This window comes from Xiphophorus hellerii, chromosome 20 (assembly GCF_003331165.1).
Source record: "Xiphophorus hellerii strain 12219 chromosome 20, Xiphophorus_hellerii-4.1, whole genome shotgun sequence".
In the NCBI taxonomy this organism is placed as follows: Eukaryota; Metazoa; Chordata; class Actinopteri; order Cyprinodontiformes; family Poeciliidae; genus Xiphophorus; species Xiphophorus hellerii.
In genome coordinates this window covers 25,254,386-25,269,797 of record NC_045691.1, presented here as the reverse complement: position 1 = coordinate 25,269,797, position 15,412 = coordinate 25,254,386, and the positions used below count along the sequence as shown (strand labels likewise).

Here is a 15,412-nt window from a genome sequence, read left to right as displayed (position 1 = left end):
GCTTATAATAATTGGACTTGGCGACAGAAACTCAAAATAGTTCCAGATTTTCCACCAACAAAATGCGCATCTCCCTCCATTGTTTACATTTATGTAGCATAGAGAGATCGGTCACTCGACAAGACGCGTAGAGGAAATACGATTAAATAACAAAAGAAAATAGTAACGCACAGTAACGCAAAGTGATTTCGATGAGTAACTGTAGTCTGACTACTGGATTTGAAATAGCAACGCGTTAGATTACTCGTTACGTGGTCCGTCAGTAACGCGTTACTGACATCACTGTCTATAAATCTGTTTGGGACAGTGTAATATCTTCTGCCATCATCTGTTGGGGTAGCAAGTGACTGGAAAAAGGCTAAAGCCGAAAAAAATAAGGCTGGTTCTGTTCTGGGGACTCCTCTTGAACCTCGAGAGGTAATTGTGCAAAGGATTCTTCATAAAATAAAAAAAACATTATGGACAACCATGAGCATCCTCTGCATGACATTGTCATACAATAAAAGTGTCTTCAGTCAGAGGACTCTTCAGATTTGGTGTAACAGACTGCTACAGGACATCCTTCCTGCCCAAACCCATCAGCATTTACGACAATTCTTTGAAGTAAGCTTGCCACCCGTCCTGTAAAATACGGAACCGTCCCGTATTGAACCAATACCAGACGCGATTTGGTCCATATTTCTATAAATGTCTGATAAGAACCCAACTCCTTATTGTATAAATATTTTTGGTATTGGTCTTTAAAATACCAGAAGTTGCACAGAACTTACTTTTGGCTGTCTGAGATTAATTTAAAAAATATTAAATCACGCGCTATGATCAGTTACTCAGTACTTCAGTACTTTACTTTTTACCAAATACCTTTTGCACCTGTTTAATTAAAGCTTAATCTACTCTGCTTAACATGTTTAAGTTATACTACTCTGATTGGAGTCATGATTGCCCTCTGTAATGATTGGTCTATTGATACTTTAGTTTTACAAAAGACAGCCATAAAGTGAAGTGCACCACTTCTGTGGGCACCAAACCGTGGTGGGCGTCCCTTGTTTTCATTATTTCATATCTACTTTGAAGATAATATGAGTTTATAAAGCATTCTGAATTGAATTGAAAAATAATATTTTTCTGAAAGTCTACAAAACATATTTGATTGACATTTAAACTGTGAAGCTGTTAATAAAAATCATTGGAGCCTTTTACGCCATCAATAAAACCACATCAAACAGTCTCTTCTCAACACTAAAACGCCACTTCCGTCTTTTCCTGGTCGCCATTTTGGATTTTATGTAAAGCACTTGAAATATAGAATGCTGCTAACAGGCTAGCCTCGGGACTGAAACGAGCTAAAGAGATAGCGAGGGGGAATGTTGGGCCTGGGGGACGTACGTAGTGTGCTAGACTATTAAAACGAACACTGTCATATTTAGTGCGTTGTCTAAGCCGCTTGTTGCTGCAGATGCGGCAGCTAACTAGATAGCTAGCGTTTAGCCAGTTAACGGTGAAGGAGCTAATAGCATTAGCATTTCGGCGTCAGAACAGAGTGAGAACATCACCAGTCAATTCGTCCCGATTCACAGAGTTTACTCCTTTGTTACCAGTTTATGTCAGTGAGGCGAACTGTATAGTCCGGAAACACATTGTGAGGTAAGTCACCCTCCGTTTTCATATTACCACAAAATTATAAAAAGTCTGGCTAAATGACCCCAGTTTTTAGATGTGGACCCTGCTGCAAGAAGCAGCTAGCAGTGCTAACGGAACAAAGCTAACGCCATTTAGCGGGTTTCAGGGTAAAAAGCATCATTAGGCCTGTCTGATGAGGCGATCTCTCATGCATGGGGTCAGTCAGTTTGTAGCATATTCACAACAACACAAGCTAGCTGCAGCAGTGCTATTGTATTGAGATATCCATCCATGTTGCATGTTGTCCACTGAGATGAGTTAAGGGGTCGCGCCCTCCCATGTCAAATCTGTCCGGTTTAGTCGTTGCACTGATTATTAATACTCGTTTAAAAGTTTTTGCAATTCAAAGTGTCTGTTGTGATTTGTCTGAAATCAAAGGCTGAATCAGGGATTTTCTTTTTCAAAAGTGCTACACTGCTGTATTATCCAGCGGTGTAGAACTAGCCAAGGAGAATCCCTGCAGATGCACTTTAACCAGCTTCAAGGACTCTTAGTATTTCTCTTTTCTCCCAGGAGTTAACCAGATTCAAGGACTCTTAGTATTTCTCTTTTCTCCCAGGAGTTAACCAGATTTAAGGACTCTTAGTATTTCTCTTTTCTCCCAGGAGCCATGTACCAGCTCCCTGTGAACAATCTGACAAGAATCCGGAAAGCTAGAAAACAAGTGAAGAAAAACCTAGAAGACATAGGACTCGAGCTCTGCAAGGAGGTAGCAGAGGTGAGTGGGGTTTTTTAGTTGTATTGTATTTGTCTACGTTTTTTTTAAATAAGTGGTATCAGAATATCGACTCGACTTCAGCTCAGCTGCCTATGTCAGTGGGTGAAATGTTGAAAACATAATTAGCTTACACACAAGAAGAACAGATTTGTAGCATATTGTCAAAAACAATAATGGCTAGCAGCCTAGCATGCATCTACAACACTGGACAATCAGTTGGAATGTTAACTTTTTATTTTTACCTTTAAATGGCAGTAAACAGCATATCTTGACAAACGCTGTCCTCTTCAGGTCCATGTCAATAGATTAAAATATTATCAAAGTTTAGCTTTTTTAATAAATCATTTAAAATAAATATTGCTAAAGAAACTGTATCCCCAATTATATTACCGTATTTTCCGCACTATTAGACGCACCTAAAAACCTTCAATTTTCTCAAAAGCCGAGAGTGCGCCTTATAATCCCGTGCGCCTTATATATGGACCAATATTGAGCCACAACAGATCTCGCAACTACGGTAAGCAGCCGCCGACTTCATTTTCCCCCGTAGAAGAAGAAGCACGCGGTGCACGCTGGGTTTTGTGTAAAGACCCCAAAATGGCTCCTATCAAGAGACACGCTTACAACGCAGAGTTTAAGCTCAAGGTGATCAGTCACGCAGTAGAACACGGGAACAGAGCAGCAGCGGGAGAATTTAACATGAACGAATCAATGGTGCGGAAGTGGATATATATTGTGATTGCACTAACGTTTGATTTACCGTAACAGCATCAGACTGTTTTTTACGTGTTTATTGAATCGAGGAAAAGTTCCCCTCCACTATATGTTATGCCTTGCTGTTGTTAAAAGATAAACTGTGTCACGAAAATACCACGTCACTTACTTTACCTCGGGGAAAATAATAAAACAGCTGTTCATTCATTTTGGGGATGAACGGAGTTTTCAGAACGCTGGTTTGTAATCTATTAATAAAGTTTGACTGACCTATCTGACTGTTTTGTTGACATTCCCTTTAGCACAGCTCCATCTAATGGACGCATAACGTAACCCCACCCTCTACTGTAGCGTCTATTCTATGTGTCTTATAGTGTGGTGCGCCTTATAGTGCGGAAAATACGGTAATAGAACATTGAGTGGAAGAAAAAACTCAAGTAGGACGGAAGTACACAAAGATAGGGACGACTGCAGCCCTGCGGATTGTGAAGAAAACAACACTCAAGTGTTTAAGGGAACTTTATGAACCAGGAGTCCCAACACAGATTTGTTCTGGACATGGACTCCAATTTTCTAATTTCTTGTGGTAAACAACTTCTGGGACAGAGGCGAGGTCAGGAATATTTTGTCTCGACTCAGGAGAAAAAGGTCTGCACTGCTGCTCAGTGATGGAAAGTAATGTTTTTTGCATTAAAGTAAATTTTATATGGAATTTCCACATTTATTCCACTCGGACCGTAATGTGGAAATTAAGGTCTGTGGGGAGAGTGGAGAGGCATGTAGCGGAAGAATGGAATGCCACACTGAAACAAACGTTTCAGTAGCTGGTAAATTTATTGACCATTGTGTCACTGTGCCCGATTTGCTAGCAAACTGACCATATTCTGGCCTTACCAGAATAGGGAATGTATGTAGAGTATCAGTGAGGTATAGATGAGCAATGTAGACCATAGTCATTTAAATTGACAGAACTAAAACCTTGAAATTTAACACTTTTTGTGTAATCATTTTTTGTAAATAATTTTTTGTATTTAATTACTGAAACATTTTTTGATTTTTTTTGTATTTATTTTTATTTAGCAACCTTCTGTATCTTATTTTCCTATTTTCAACTGCTTTTGATCTTAATCTGTCTTGTAATACGAAGCTTTTTGGAGCTAAGTTAGACACTTCAGAGAAATCAAGACCTTTGGTAATGCATAATTAATTTGGTATCAACACTGTCGATCAAAACTGAGACCCGAGTAAAGAATATAAAGCTCTCACCAATGTCCAATCTGTCTTATATCTGTTAAGAATGTATAAATTTGATGCTGTGCTTACTTAATTATGCTTAGTTGTCTTCTTAATTGTCCCATTAACTCTACAGGAGTTTAAGGAGTTTTGCCCAGATGAACAAACTGTAAAGGAGACTGCAGGCTATGACATCTGCACATGGGATCCGTCTCACTCTAAAACACAGGTAAATTCTCTTCCAGCTCGAACTTTTATGAATAAATCACCTCATTTTCTAAGACCACTGTTTCTTTCCTGGGTGTTTTTATTTTAAATTTTTTTTTTAGGGGTACCGATCGAAGCAGTTTTGCTGTACAGAGTGCCGATTTTCTTCCAAATACTACTCTGGCTACAAAAATCACTTCCGCAATGTGCACCGGAAAACATTGGAGAGTCAACTTCTGCTCAACTGTCCCTACTGTGCTTTCAGTGCAAACAGGAGGACCCTGGAGACGCATGTCAAAATATTCCACATAACCAACTCATTCCAGCTGAACTATGGCAACCCACGTGCTTCCGTTTTGGGAAACAGCGCCGTACAGGGAAACAGACTGGAGAAACCAATGTACTTCTGCAAGAAGTGCAAATTCCGAGACGCACTCTACAATGTTGTCAGGAGGCATATTTATAGAGAACATTTCCAGCATATTGTTTCACCGTATCATGGCAGGGTCACTGGATCTGTTAAAAACGGTGCGTGTTCCCTCAGCGGCAACAACATTTACTGCAAACAGTGTCCGTTTTCCACACGGAGCTACGAGGCTTTGGTGCAGCATGTTGTCGAGTACCACGAACGCATCGGTTCCCAAGTTACAACCATGATTGGACATGCTAATGTCATGATGTCAAAGCCTCAACCAACCATGAACGAGAAAGCTGCTCTGATTATTAACAGGGGAAAAGCTCCTAGACCTGAGCCAACAACGCAACCGGTAATTGGCTACCTGAAGCCCACTGTTAAGAGTCCGCTCAGTGTCCCGGTCAATCCGAAGCAGGTCAAGGTTAATGCCAATGGTGCTGTGGCTGAAAATAATCAAACTGGTGTAAACACGGCCCAAACACAGAAGTGGAAGATATGCACCGTTTGCAATGAGCTCTTTCCTGAAAACCTGTACAGTGCTCATTTCGAGTGTGCTCACAAGGCTAAAAAGGTCTGGGCACTGGCCAAGTACATCATGAAAATCCACAACTTCACCAGCAAGTGTTTGCTTTGCAACCGCTATCTTCCCAGCAGCACATTATTGAACCACATGCTGATTCATGGCTTAACCTGTCCACAGTGCCACTCTGCTTTCCACAGTATTGAGAAAATCATGGAGCACACAGCCAAGACCCACCCAGATGAGTTTGTTGGACCCTCTGGTGCATCCCCTCTAACCTTTGATCTGACTATTAAACAAACCAAACCCACTAACATTCAGCTCGCTGTCCTCACTTTCAACATGAAGGAGTCGCCCAATGGTCAAGATCAATCTCCACCGCCGCTGCAGTACGTTCAGCTGCCTGGAAAATTACAGCCGGTTAGAATTGTGGAAAAGCAAAACGAACCAAGAAATGTAGCTTCACTTATCCAGAACAGTGACGTTGGAAAGACTGTTTGTCCGCTGTGCTTCTCCATCCTCAAAGGCCCCATCTCTGACGCCTTGTCCATGCACCTGAGACAACGACATCAAGTGATCCAAACCATGCATCCTGTCGAAAATAAGATGACATACAAGTGCATTCATTGTTTAGGGGTGTACACTAGTAACATGGTAGCTTCCACAATCACGCTGCACCTTGTGCAATGCAGAGCCGTTGGTAGGAGTCAGTCGAGTCAGGGCTTCAAATCCGCCTTGACTCTCAACTCGGCAGGTGCCGGTATTCTCAAGAGACAGTTGCCAACACAATCTCCTTCAAGTCCCAAGAAAATCAAAATGAGCAAAAAAACAGATCCCTTCCGCGGAAGCACCGCTCCATTTGACGGCCTGGTTCTGGATCCGTCGGGTTGCGAGCACAAGACACACGAGGCCAGGAAAGAGTTCTTGACAGCATACTTCAATCGACGGCCATACCCAACTTCTCAAGAAGTGGAGAAGCTGGCCGCGAGTCTGTGGCTGTGGAAATCTGAAGTTGCTAGTCACTTTGCGTTGAAGCGAAAGCTGTGTTTAAAGGCTTGTGAAACCAAGAAGGTTTTGGTCCAAGTTGGCCTTGACATGAACGCTGTGCGCAAGCTGAAACATTACCTGATCTTTGATAAGGGGAGGTTGGTCGGCACCACCTCTGGTAGGTCTACAGGCTTAAAGTCACATGTGCCACACTCAAAACCAAAACGACGTCCACACACACCCAACCACACAGTGGAACAGACTGGTTTGCACATAGAAATCATTTCAATAGACTCAGACAACGAAGAAGAAACAGAGGATCCTGTCCAGATTGAAGAAGTTGACACAAACCTAGGCAAAAAGGTTGACACAAACCCTGGAGACGATGCAGACTACAAGTGCCTGGAGAACCTGACAGAAGAGAGAGAACGTGTGGAAGCGACTGATCGTTCAGAAGAAAAGAGCAGTAGCCCAGATGGCAAAGAAGATGACCTGATCCAAGACGTGTCTGTCTTATCTGAAAATGAAAAAGTTGAGCCAAACCAAAAAGAGGAAGTCTTGTCAGAGAATGAAAAAGTTGGTATAGAAGTAAAGGTTTTGCCAGAGAACGACACGTCTGATGTACAACAAGAAGGGGAGGTCTTGGAGAATGAAAAAGCTGACCCCAAACAAGAAGAAGAGGTCTTTACAGAGAATGAAAAGGCTGAGCAAAACCAAGAAGAGGTCTTGGAGAATGAAAACGAAAAGGTGGAGTCCAAGTCCCCACAGAACCTGACAAAAGAGGGAAACCATGAGGGCATGGATGAGCCTTCCATGGAAACCAGCTCTATTGTCGATGGGAAAGAAAATGCTGACATGCCCTCATGTTAGTGTTCTTTTGTTCTGGTTGAAAATTAGCGGAGTTTCACAAGTGAACGAGTTGTGCTGCTCCAAAAGTGGTTGTATCTCGAAGGGCTGTTATTAACTTGGCCTGGGGTACATGAGTTCATCCATTTTTAATGTGTTACTCTTAACCAGACCTGGACAAAGGAAAAACTGTTACCTTAACCTGCATTGTATAATTACCGATGCATTTAATATATATAGACGGTTCTTCTTTGCCTACATTGTGGTTCTGTTTCAAACTGTATTACTTTTCCTAGCTGCCACGACACATAAAATGTTTTTTTCAAGTTTCCCTACTTTTTGTTTACTTCTGTCTTAGTTGTTTCTGTGTACCCTCTTCATCTTATCCCAGACTTAGACGATTTAAGATGCATTTAAAGTTTATGTACCTGTTTCAATAAAAATGTTAATTAAAAGGTTTGTTGGGATTCAGTCTACCTGTTCATAAAAAACTTTCAAAAACAGCCAAAAATGAAAGCAGTTTAAAGATAAAATATGAAGTAAAATACACACATTGCAGCATTTTCATAATGTTAATTATTGTGAATTATTTAGATAAAAGGTTCAGCTATAAAGGTATTTTTCTAGGAAGAGGCTTTCATTCAAATATCATCTTATAAATATGCATTTATAGAGTGTTGGAGTAATAGAATAGACTAGAATATACTTTATTGATCCCAAGGGGAAATTGCTTATTCGCTGGTAATCGACTCCATCCAAGGTGTAAATACTAGCAAGCGCAAATATAAACGATGTACAAATTATGAAAATGACTAAATATAAAATTAAAATAAGAATGCGCGTGGAAATATATTGGTCTATACTAAACGCTACGGATCAGATCTCTAAGTTTCCGGGGTGTCTCGATTGTTGATTGGCGCAGGAGCGTGAAAAGGCGGGACTTTTCACGGCATCAGCGACGCAATTGGCCAACAGCCTGCATACGTCACTGAACGGGCCCCTGTCAGTTGCAAAAATGTTGTCTGCAATTCCATCCACTTTTACCTTCAAACCTGCTTTCTTAGCGGAATAATTAGACTTCCGGGAGCTGTAAGTATAACTGCCAGACACAACTGACTATTAAAAGCACATCGTATGTACTTTTTTGCTCTTCCCTCCCGCCCCCCCTTCTTTTCTGGAGCGTATCTTGTAGGCAGTTTAGCAGCTAGTTAGCATGCAAGGCTAACCCAGTTATTTCCAAACTACGTGACTTGATGGAGCTGTCAGAGATGGCTCGTTTTCTCTGAGAGAGACGCTTAGGTTAGTCAGCAATTCACATCGATGTGGTTCCGTGAACGGCGATCACGACGAGTTGTGCCGTGTTGTGGCTAAATCTAGATCCCGTTAATTCGTATTTATACTGATGATCTGCACTGCTGCAATATGTGTCTCCAATCAACGCAGTTGAACATGTCAAGTAACCTGTCTAAAAATAATGCAGGCTGCCAAGCATTGCACCCGCTATTTAATTGGGATTTTATGTGACAAAAAGTAGTGCATAGTTGTGAGGTGGAAGAAAACTGATACACGATTTTCATTTTTGCTTCTAGCAAAACAAAACATTTATCTAAGCAGTGTAGCTTTAATGTGTGTCCAGCAGAAAAGGAAAGACACAATATAACCGATTTTCAAAGAAATTACAGCTGTATATTATTTTGAGACATGTCTGTACCTGCGTTACGTGTCTAGACACTGATTTTTTTTTTTTAAGTTTTGATGTGCAGCATTGGTTTTGTACTGCACAGAGAGTTGCATATGTAGTTCAGTTTCGGTCTTCAACCTCTTTCAGTCTCCACAAAATGAGTTTTTGCAAACTACAAACAGGACTTCTTATGGTTTTCCTCCAGCAATTGCTTATTCCCGAAGGCATGTTTGGACAGCTGCAGATGTAGCTGGAAGAATTTATTGCTCTGTTTTACGCATTTATTCCTGTTACTTTTGCACAGTTGCTGTGATGCACAAACATGCTGTGCGCAACTGGGAGCAGCTGGTTAACATCTCAAAAACTCAAATAATTACCAGAACTAAAACCCCGAATCCCAGAGGAGTTGAAGAGGAAACTTTCGTGGATGCAGGAGGAAGTTCAAAGTGTGTCTTCCATCGATTGCGATGCCCGCAGCCAGACAGAAATTTAAAAATGAGCAGTAAAAGCAGTTGAGGTTGATTGGCAGAGCTTCCCAAAAAACTGATGGTATCATGTAGGACAATGCTACTGTGAAATATCGTCTCTGCTGCCCCGATTATTGAACCGTTTTTGTTTTTTTTTTGTTGTTTTTAATTCCCCAATTAGTGCATACAAAAAGAATCCGGTCTAAGAAACAACGGCACTGATCTGTAAAATAACAAATAACCAATTAGTTAAGAGAACAAATGACAACAAAACATTAAAATAACCAAGCAAACGAAAAAGAAGGAGGCATTCAGGACAAAGCAGAGAACATAGCCAAGTGATGTCACAACAAAAAAAAAGACATTTTTAAAAATTCAAAAATACTTTATTGACCCCAAAGGGCAGGTTGGTTGTTTTTGTTGTTCTTTTTTTGGGGGGGCAGTTTTGTAGCTGTTAGCAAGTCATGAGACACTCATAAAGCAACTTTCTTTTGTCAAACCAACATGTATCACAAACAAATCATTACTTTGTATTCATCTATCACATGAAAGAAAGCTCATTAAATACATTTCCGTTTGTGTGTAACATGACAAGATGTGTACGAGGTAAAGTGATGTGCATGTATTACCGTTTCCCTAAAAAAAGGCACACCGCCGCATCGTGATTGTCCTTTTGGTTCCAGGTTGCTGTTGCCGGCTGCGGCGTTGGCCACGGAAGCTCCAATGTGACATCTGGCGGCCTGGGAGAAATGAAAGCGTCATGGCGTCTCGCTAGGTCGACTGCGTGTTGTGAATAATGGCCTACAGCAACAGAGAACTGGTGGAGTTCTACATAAGCTACAAATTGTCTCAGAGAAACTATTCAAGCTCTCTGCTGAGGTCCGAGGTTGCCGGGGGCAGGACCAATTTTGAAGGGGACAGCCGGGTCCCTAGCAATGGCCCGCTGGTCAACAGCCAGGCCGGGCCCCCGGGGAAGCCCAGGGGCCCAATGGCCGGCGTCGAGGTCGTCAAATCGGTTCTGAAGGACGCGGCGGAGGAGTTTGAGCGCCTCTACACCCAAAGCTTTAAGCACCTCTCCTTGCAGCTGGACATCACCCCCGACACGGCCTACCACAGCTTCAAGACCGTGCTGGACGAGTTGTTCAAGGGCGGGGTCAACTGGGGGCGGGTGGTGGCCATGTTTACCTTCGGGGGGATTCTGTGTGTGGACTGCGTCCAGAAGAATATGAGTGAGCTGGTCTCCCGCATTGCCGAATGGATGACCACTTACCTGGACGAGCAGCTCAGTTCCTGGATCCAGAGCCAGGGAGGATGGGTACGTCTCCACAGCGACACGCCTCTTCAATGAGTTTAGAATATTATTTAAACTAAAATCTCATTTAGTTCAGGAACACCAAGTGAAACTCATTATATAGATTAACTAGACAAAGGCTGATGGTTTAGCTTTTAAAATTAGAATATTACATCAGACCAATAAAAAAGTCTTAGTTTTTAAACAGAAATGTGAGCTTAATGGAAGAACGATATTTAATAGCTGCTTAAACGTTGTTGTTTTTGACAGATACTTTTAAAGGGGCAGTTTTATGTAAAATTGACTTTTTCGTTTTAGTTTTACATCATGTTTTAATGTTATTCCCTCATCAAAAAACATACCTGGAGTGTTTCTTTTGTTCTTTCATGCATGTTTAAGAAATCTTTTAATCTCCCAACCATTCAGCTGTGCAAAACGGCTATTTGTATCGGGCGCCGCCTTCGAGATGCGGATCGTCTTCGGAGCTTCAGTTTCTAAGCTTCCTCGTTACAGACCCTCCTCCACCTGCAGCTCCCCCACTTGGCTCCTTCAGACTAGCCAGCAGCAATTAGCAAACACCTGCTGAGCTCATTATAGGAGCTACTTCTCAGGGAAACGCTGGTAAAATCGTTGTTAGAGCAGCAGTGTTGTGATGACTTCCAGGAAGCAGAGTTTCAGAAAGAACAGGAATTTTTAAAGAGACCGAGGCCCAATTTCAAGGTGTTAGTCATATTTGATATATATGGCATTTTGATAACAACTGAAGGTAACATAGTTACTTGATTATGCTATAAAATGGCGCTATTTGCCCAGAAAACACGATATTGCCCCCTTAAAATGAGGATCTTATATTTTAATGTATTGAACGATGAATCTATATACAGAAAAATTTGTATTTGCTCCCCTTTAGATTCAAGGTTTTTTTTTCCTTTTCATTTTTTTGTCTCACTTAAACATTTCAGATCAGTAAGAAAAAAACTATATCAAATATATCCTGAGTTAATACAAAAAAACAACAACTCAGTTTTGTTTTAGCTAACCCATCCAAACCAACCTGGCATTAAGGAAAATAAAAGCCAAATTTTGTTGATCATGATTGATTTTTAAAAGCAATAAAAGAGCAAATTAAGAAAATTATGAACTACCCTGAATATCCTCTTTCAGCGTCTTCAGTCAGAAGCTTTGTCAGGGCCGCAGCAATATGGACTGCTACAGAAAATCCTTCCAGCCCACAGGAATTGGACCGTCTACAACAAATTACAACAACCTTTAACTTCCCTTTGGGATTTTTAAATATAATTTAATGTAATTGAACTGAAAAAGGCACTTTTTATAGGCTCTGTAAGGACGACCAAGAGAAAGAAAAGCAGAGAAAACTCTTTTTCTCAGCGCTGTATTCTCTACCAAAGTAAAAACCAACACGTTGTAACTCTCTGTCTGCTGTGTGTGTGTGTGGGTGTGTGTGTGTGTGTGTTTCGTAGGACCGCTTTGCTAACCTGTACGGCCAGGACGCCGCTGCAGAGGGCCGGAGGTTTCGGGAGACCTTGAACAAATGGCTGCTAGTTGGTGTGGCTCTGCTGACCGGAGCTCTGCTCGTCGTGTTCGTCGCTAAGAAACGATGAGCGCTCTGCATGTCCGTCATCATGGCACACCGTGTGTAATGCTATGCCAACGCAAGTTAAAATAAAGTAGTTATTGTTTACATTAAAGAAAAGAGAAAAAAAACAACAACATAAAGCCCGATCTGCTTGTGCACTGAATGTTAGGCTGCAGTCAAGCAAATGGTAGAAGTATCCACGACTAATGTAGCTTCAGTGAGCTGTCATACTTCTCACTCTGCTTTTCTGGTTTCTTTTAACATGCAGCAGTGCATTTTTAGTTGTTTAAGGGTCTTAATGTTCAGACTTGAAGTGCTTTAAATGAACATAAGCTATAAAAAAGACTGAGAAACATGCAGCTGGTTTGTTTTTTTTGTTTGTTTTCTTTCATATTGCCTTCTGTGCGTTATCCAAGGACCAATTCTCATGTCTCTCAAACTGACAGCCGACAGTTTATATTCCCTCCACCCCACTGTGTAACATTGGAGTCTGTTTGTTGCCTGTACTGGAGTCTTAGGCATGCTTCAAAAATAAATATATTTATGTTTTTCTTGTGGTGTCGTTTTTGTGTGCCTGTGTTGTTTGTCGGTGAGATTTCCTGAAGCACTATATGTTAAACGCCCTCAGTCAGGGGTGCAATTAACAATTACTTTAGATTGCAATCAATCTATTGATTGCTCTGACAGTTCATCAAAAATGGCATATTCTACAGGTTTTTCAGTGAATCACCTGACTTTTTTTTTGTACAAAAACAGAAATACAACAAAAGATGCAAAGAATTCCTTTAAAACAAAACAGAAAATAAATATTTCATTGCCTTAGATGCAATTACATGACAATCAGAACCAGTTGAAGCTAAAACTAAAAAAGTTTTGGCTAAAACATATTTATAAAGGTCTTTTATATGAAAGGTAAAATGTGTAAATGTTTAGGTATAATCACTGCTCTGAATATGTTGAATTTTTTCAGCATGCGCCCAGCTAATGATTAATTGATAACTAAATTAGTTGATTATTTCATTAATCTGTTAATCCGATTTATATCTGGAAAGAGTAAGTTATTTGGTCAGAAAAACCACATAACCTACTTATAACCTTTTAGCAACATTTTGCTTGCTTTATATCTGCCTTTATATCACTGGGTAGATTTGGTTACAGTGAAATGAGTCAACTTTCTGCTCATTTGACATAGACACACAATAAATATAAATATGACACGATTAAGAGTGACTATTTGAGCTACAGTTGAGGTGTTTTTAACTTTCCAGATGCAGCAGAGGGAATGCATGCCGTACTTTCCAGATTTGTATTTGTAAATTTAAAAAAATCAAGATTATTATTTTTTCTTCTTCCATTTTCTATTCATGTGCTTGTTTGTGTTGGATAAACACCAAATAAGATACTTTGAATACAAGTTGCGTAAGAAATTAGTGAATACTTGAATACTTTTATACGTCGCCTGCTTTGAGTTTGTGGTCCGTCGAGCTTCAGCTGTAGGAGTAGTGTTGCATACGAGCCGCCAGAGGGCGCCGGCGCACCACGCGGTCTGAGCGCGACATTCTTTAACCGCTCTCCCGCTGCTGTTGATCGAAGTTCACTTTTTCACCGTAGGTGAACCAATTTGTTTTTATTTATTTATTTATTTTTACATCGTATACTGTCGGAATTTATAAAAAAAAAATTAATTCACACCTACAAAAAGCCAACCTGGAGTCACTGACGGCATATTTGGCTGCCGTGAAGTTTTACAGGAAACACAACTTTTAACCGAATAGTCACAGCCAGAATGAAGACATCTCTGCAGGTCCTCCCAGTCTGCTCTGGAAATTAAAGCGCAGTGTACAGCAGCAGCAGGAGAGAGAAGCTTTTCGCCACTAACGGATGGTTCTGTGAGTGAACTGGAGCGGGCCTGTGGTTGCTAATCTATCCCTGTCATTTGCTGCCATTTCCCCAGAGCAGGGCCGACAGCTGCTGCAGATAAACAGCAGATAGAGACAGTTGAGGAAAGGATATAAATTATGGATGTGACTTTTTCTTCACATCTCGTGCCTCTCCCCCACCACCACCACCCTCCCTTTCAGTCGTTTCCTTGTGCTTTTTATTAATATGTTGTTTTTTTTTATCATTATTATTTTTAACTTTTCAATATATTTCCAGGGAAGGTAATCCTTGCAGGTGTCTACGCCTCAGGGTGGTTTTAGAGGAAACAATAAAATAAAAATAATCACTAGACCGAGAAGGTCATCTAACTTTATGCAACGGTTCCTGTCTCAACGGAGAATGAAACGGTTTGTTTGTAACGGTTGACTGGCATTTGCCAGCTCTGAATCAACAACCAAACAAATTTTTACAACTTTCTTGGCGAAGAGTGTGGTCTGTGTGTGTGTGTGTGTGTGTGGGTGTGTGTTTGTTTGTTTGTAATACCTTGTAGGGACCATTTTCCTGACTCATCCTATGTTGGGGAAATGCTGTTTTTGGGTCAGGGGTTAGATTTATTACTAAGGTGTGAATTGAGTTTTGGTTAGGGTCAGGATTAAGAATAGGGCAAGGGTAAGCTTTAGGCTGTAGAAATGAATGGAAGTCAATGGAAAATCCCCATAAAGATCGCCACGCAAACGTGTGTGTGTGTGGGGGGGTGGATGGTGTTGCCAGATGTTCGCTGATCTATGTTCAACAAGATGAAACCAAATGCATAAATGAAAGTATTATTTCTCCTTGACGCCTGCAATGAGGCGTGAAGCAAATGTTTTAGCCACACAGATTATGAGAGCTGCCAGGATCCAATCACACCAGATTCAACCAATTATTTAAAAAAACAAAAATAACCCCCCCCTCCCCCCTCCCCCAAACTCTTTGATAGCGATAGTCTTTTTTCACGGACAATTGCAGCAAAGTGTGTGTTTGTGTTTGTCACGTATAAAGCCACCCAGAGAGGCTCTGGCCGACTAACTGACAGGGAGGATGAGAGTGGCGGAGCCGGCAGCAGGTGGATGCTCTGGGTCTGTGGCCTCAGTGATAACTTATCAGTCATCTTGCAGTCCTTACTGAGCAACCCC

The 15,412-nt window shown here is 41.1% G+C and overlaps 2 protein-coding genes across 2 annotated transcripts; both read left to right on the top strand.

Moving 5' to 3' along the window:
* Positions 1 to 1,268: 1,268 nt before the first annotated feature.
* On the top strand, positions 1,269 to 7,779 carry adnpa (activity-dependent neuroprotector homeobox a). The gene is made up of 4 exons (XM_032549383.1): positions 1,269 to 1,644; positions 2,286 to 2,398; positions 4,482 to 4,574; positions 4,675 to 7,779. Exons 2-4 carry the CDS (start codon positions 2,291 to 2,293, stop codon positions 7,342 to 7,344), a joined length of 2,871 nt encoding a protein of 956 aa, XP_032405274.1. The 5' UTR covers positions 1,269 to 1,644; positions 2,286 to 2,290; the 3' UTR covers positions 7,345 to 7,779.
* A 491-nt stretch (positions 7,780 to 8,270) lies between these two features.
* On the top strand, positions 8,271 to 12,907 carry LOC116710362 (bcl-2-like protein 1). The gene is made up of 3 exons (XM_032549384.1): positions 8,271 to 8,409; positions 10,152 to 10,783; positions 12,241 to 12,907. The coding sequence occupies exons 2-3, from the start codon at positions 10,265 to 10,267 to the stop codon at positions 12,379 to 12,381; spliced, it is 660 nt and encodes a 219-aa protein (XP_032405275.1). The 5' UTR covers positions 8,271 to 8,409; positions 10,152 to 10,264; the 3' UTR covers positions 12,382 to 12,907.
* Positions 12,908 to 15,412: the final 2,505 nt, after the last annotated feature.

Excerpts from the sequence above, each read along its gene's own strand:
- adnpa (XM_032549383.1), top strand. The coding sequence starts at position 2,291 with ATGTACCAGCTCCCTGTGAACAATCTGACAAGAATCCGGAAAGCTAGA. Across the intron at positions 2,399-4,481 it reads TCTGCAAGGAGGTAGCAGAG|GAGTTTAAGGAGTTTTGCCC; the intron begins GTGAGTGGGGTT and ends TTAACTCTACAG. Across the intron at positions 4,575-4,674 it reads CGTCTCACTCTAAAACACAG|GGGTACCGATCGAAGCAGTT; the intron begins GTAAATTCTCTT and ends TTTTTTTTTTAG.
- LOC116710362 (XM_032549384.1), top strand. The coding sequence starts at position 10,265 with ATGGCCTACAGCAACAGAGAACTGGTGGAGTTCTACATAAGCTACAAA. Across the intron at positions 10,784-12,240 it reads TCCAGAGCCAGGGAGGATGG|GACCGCTTTGCTAACCTGTA; the intron begins GTACGTCTCCAC and ends TGTGTTTCGTAG.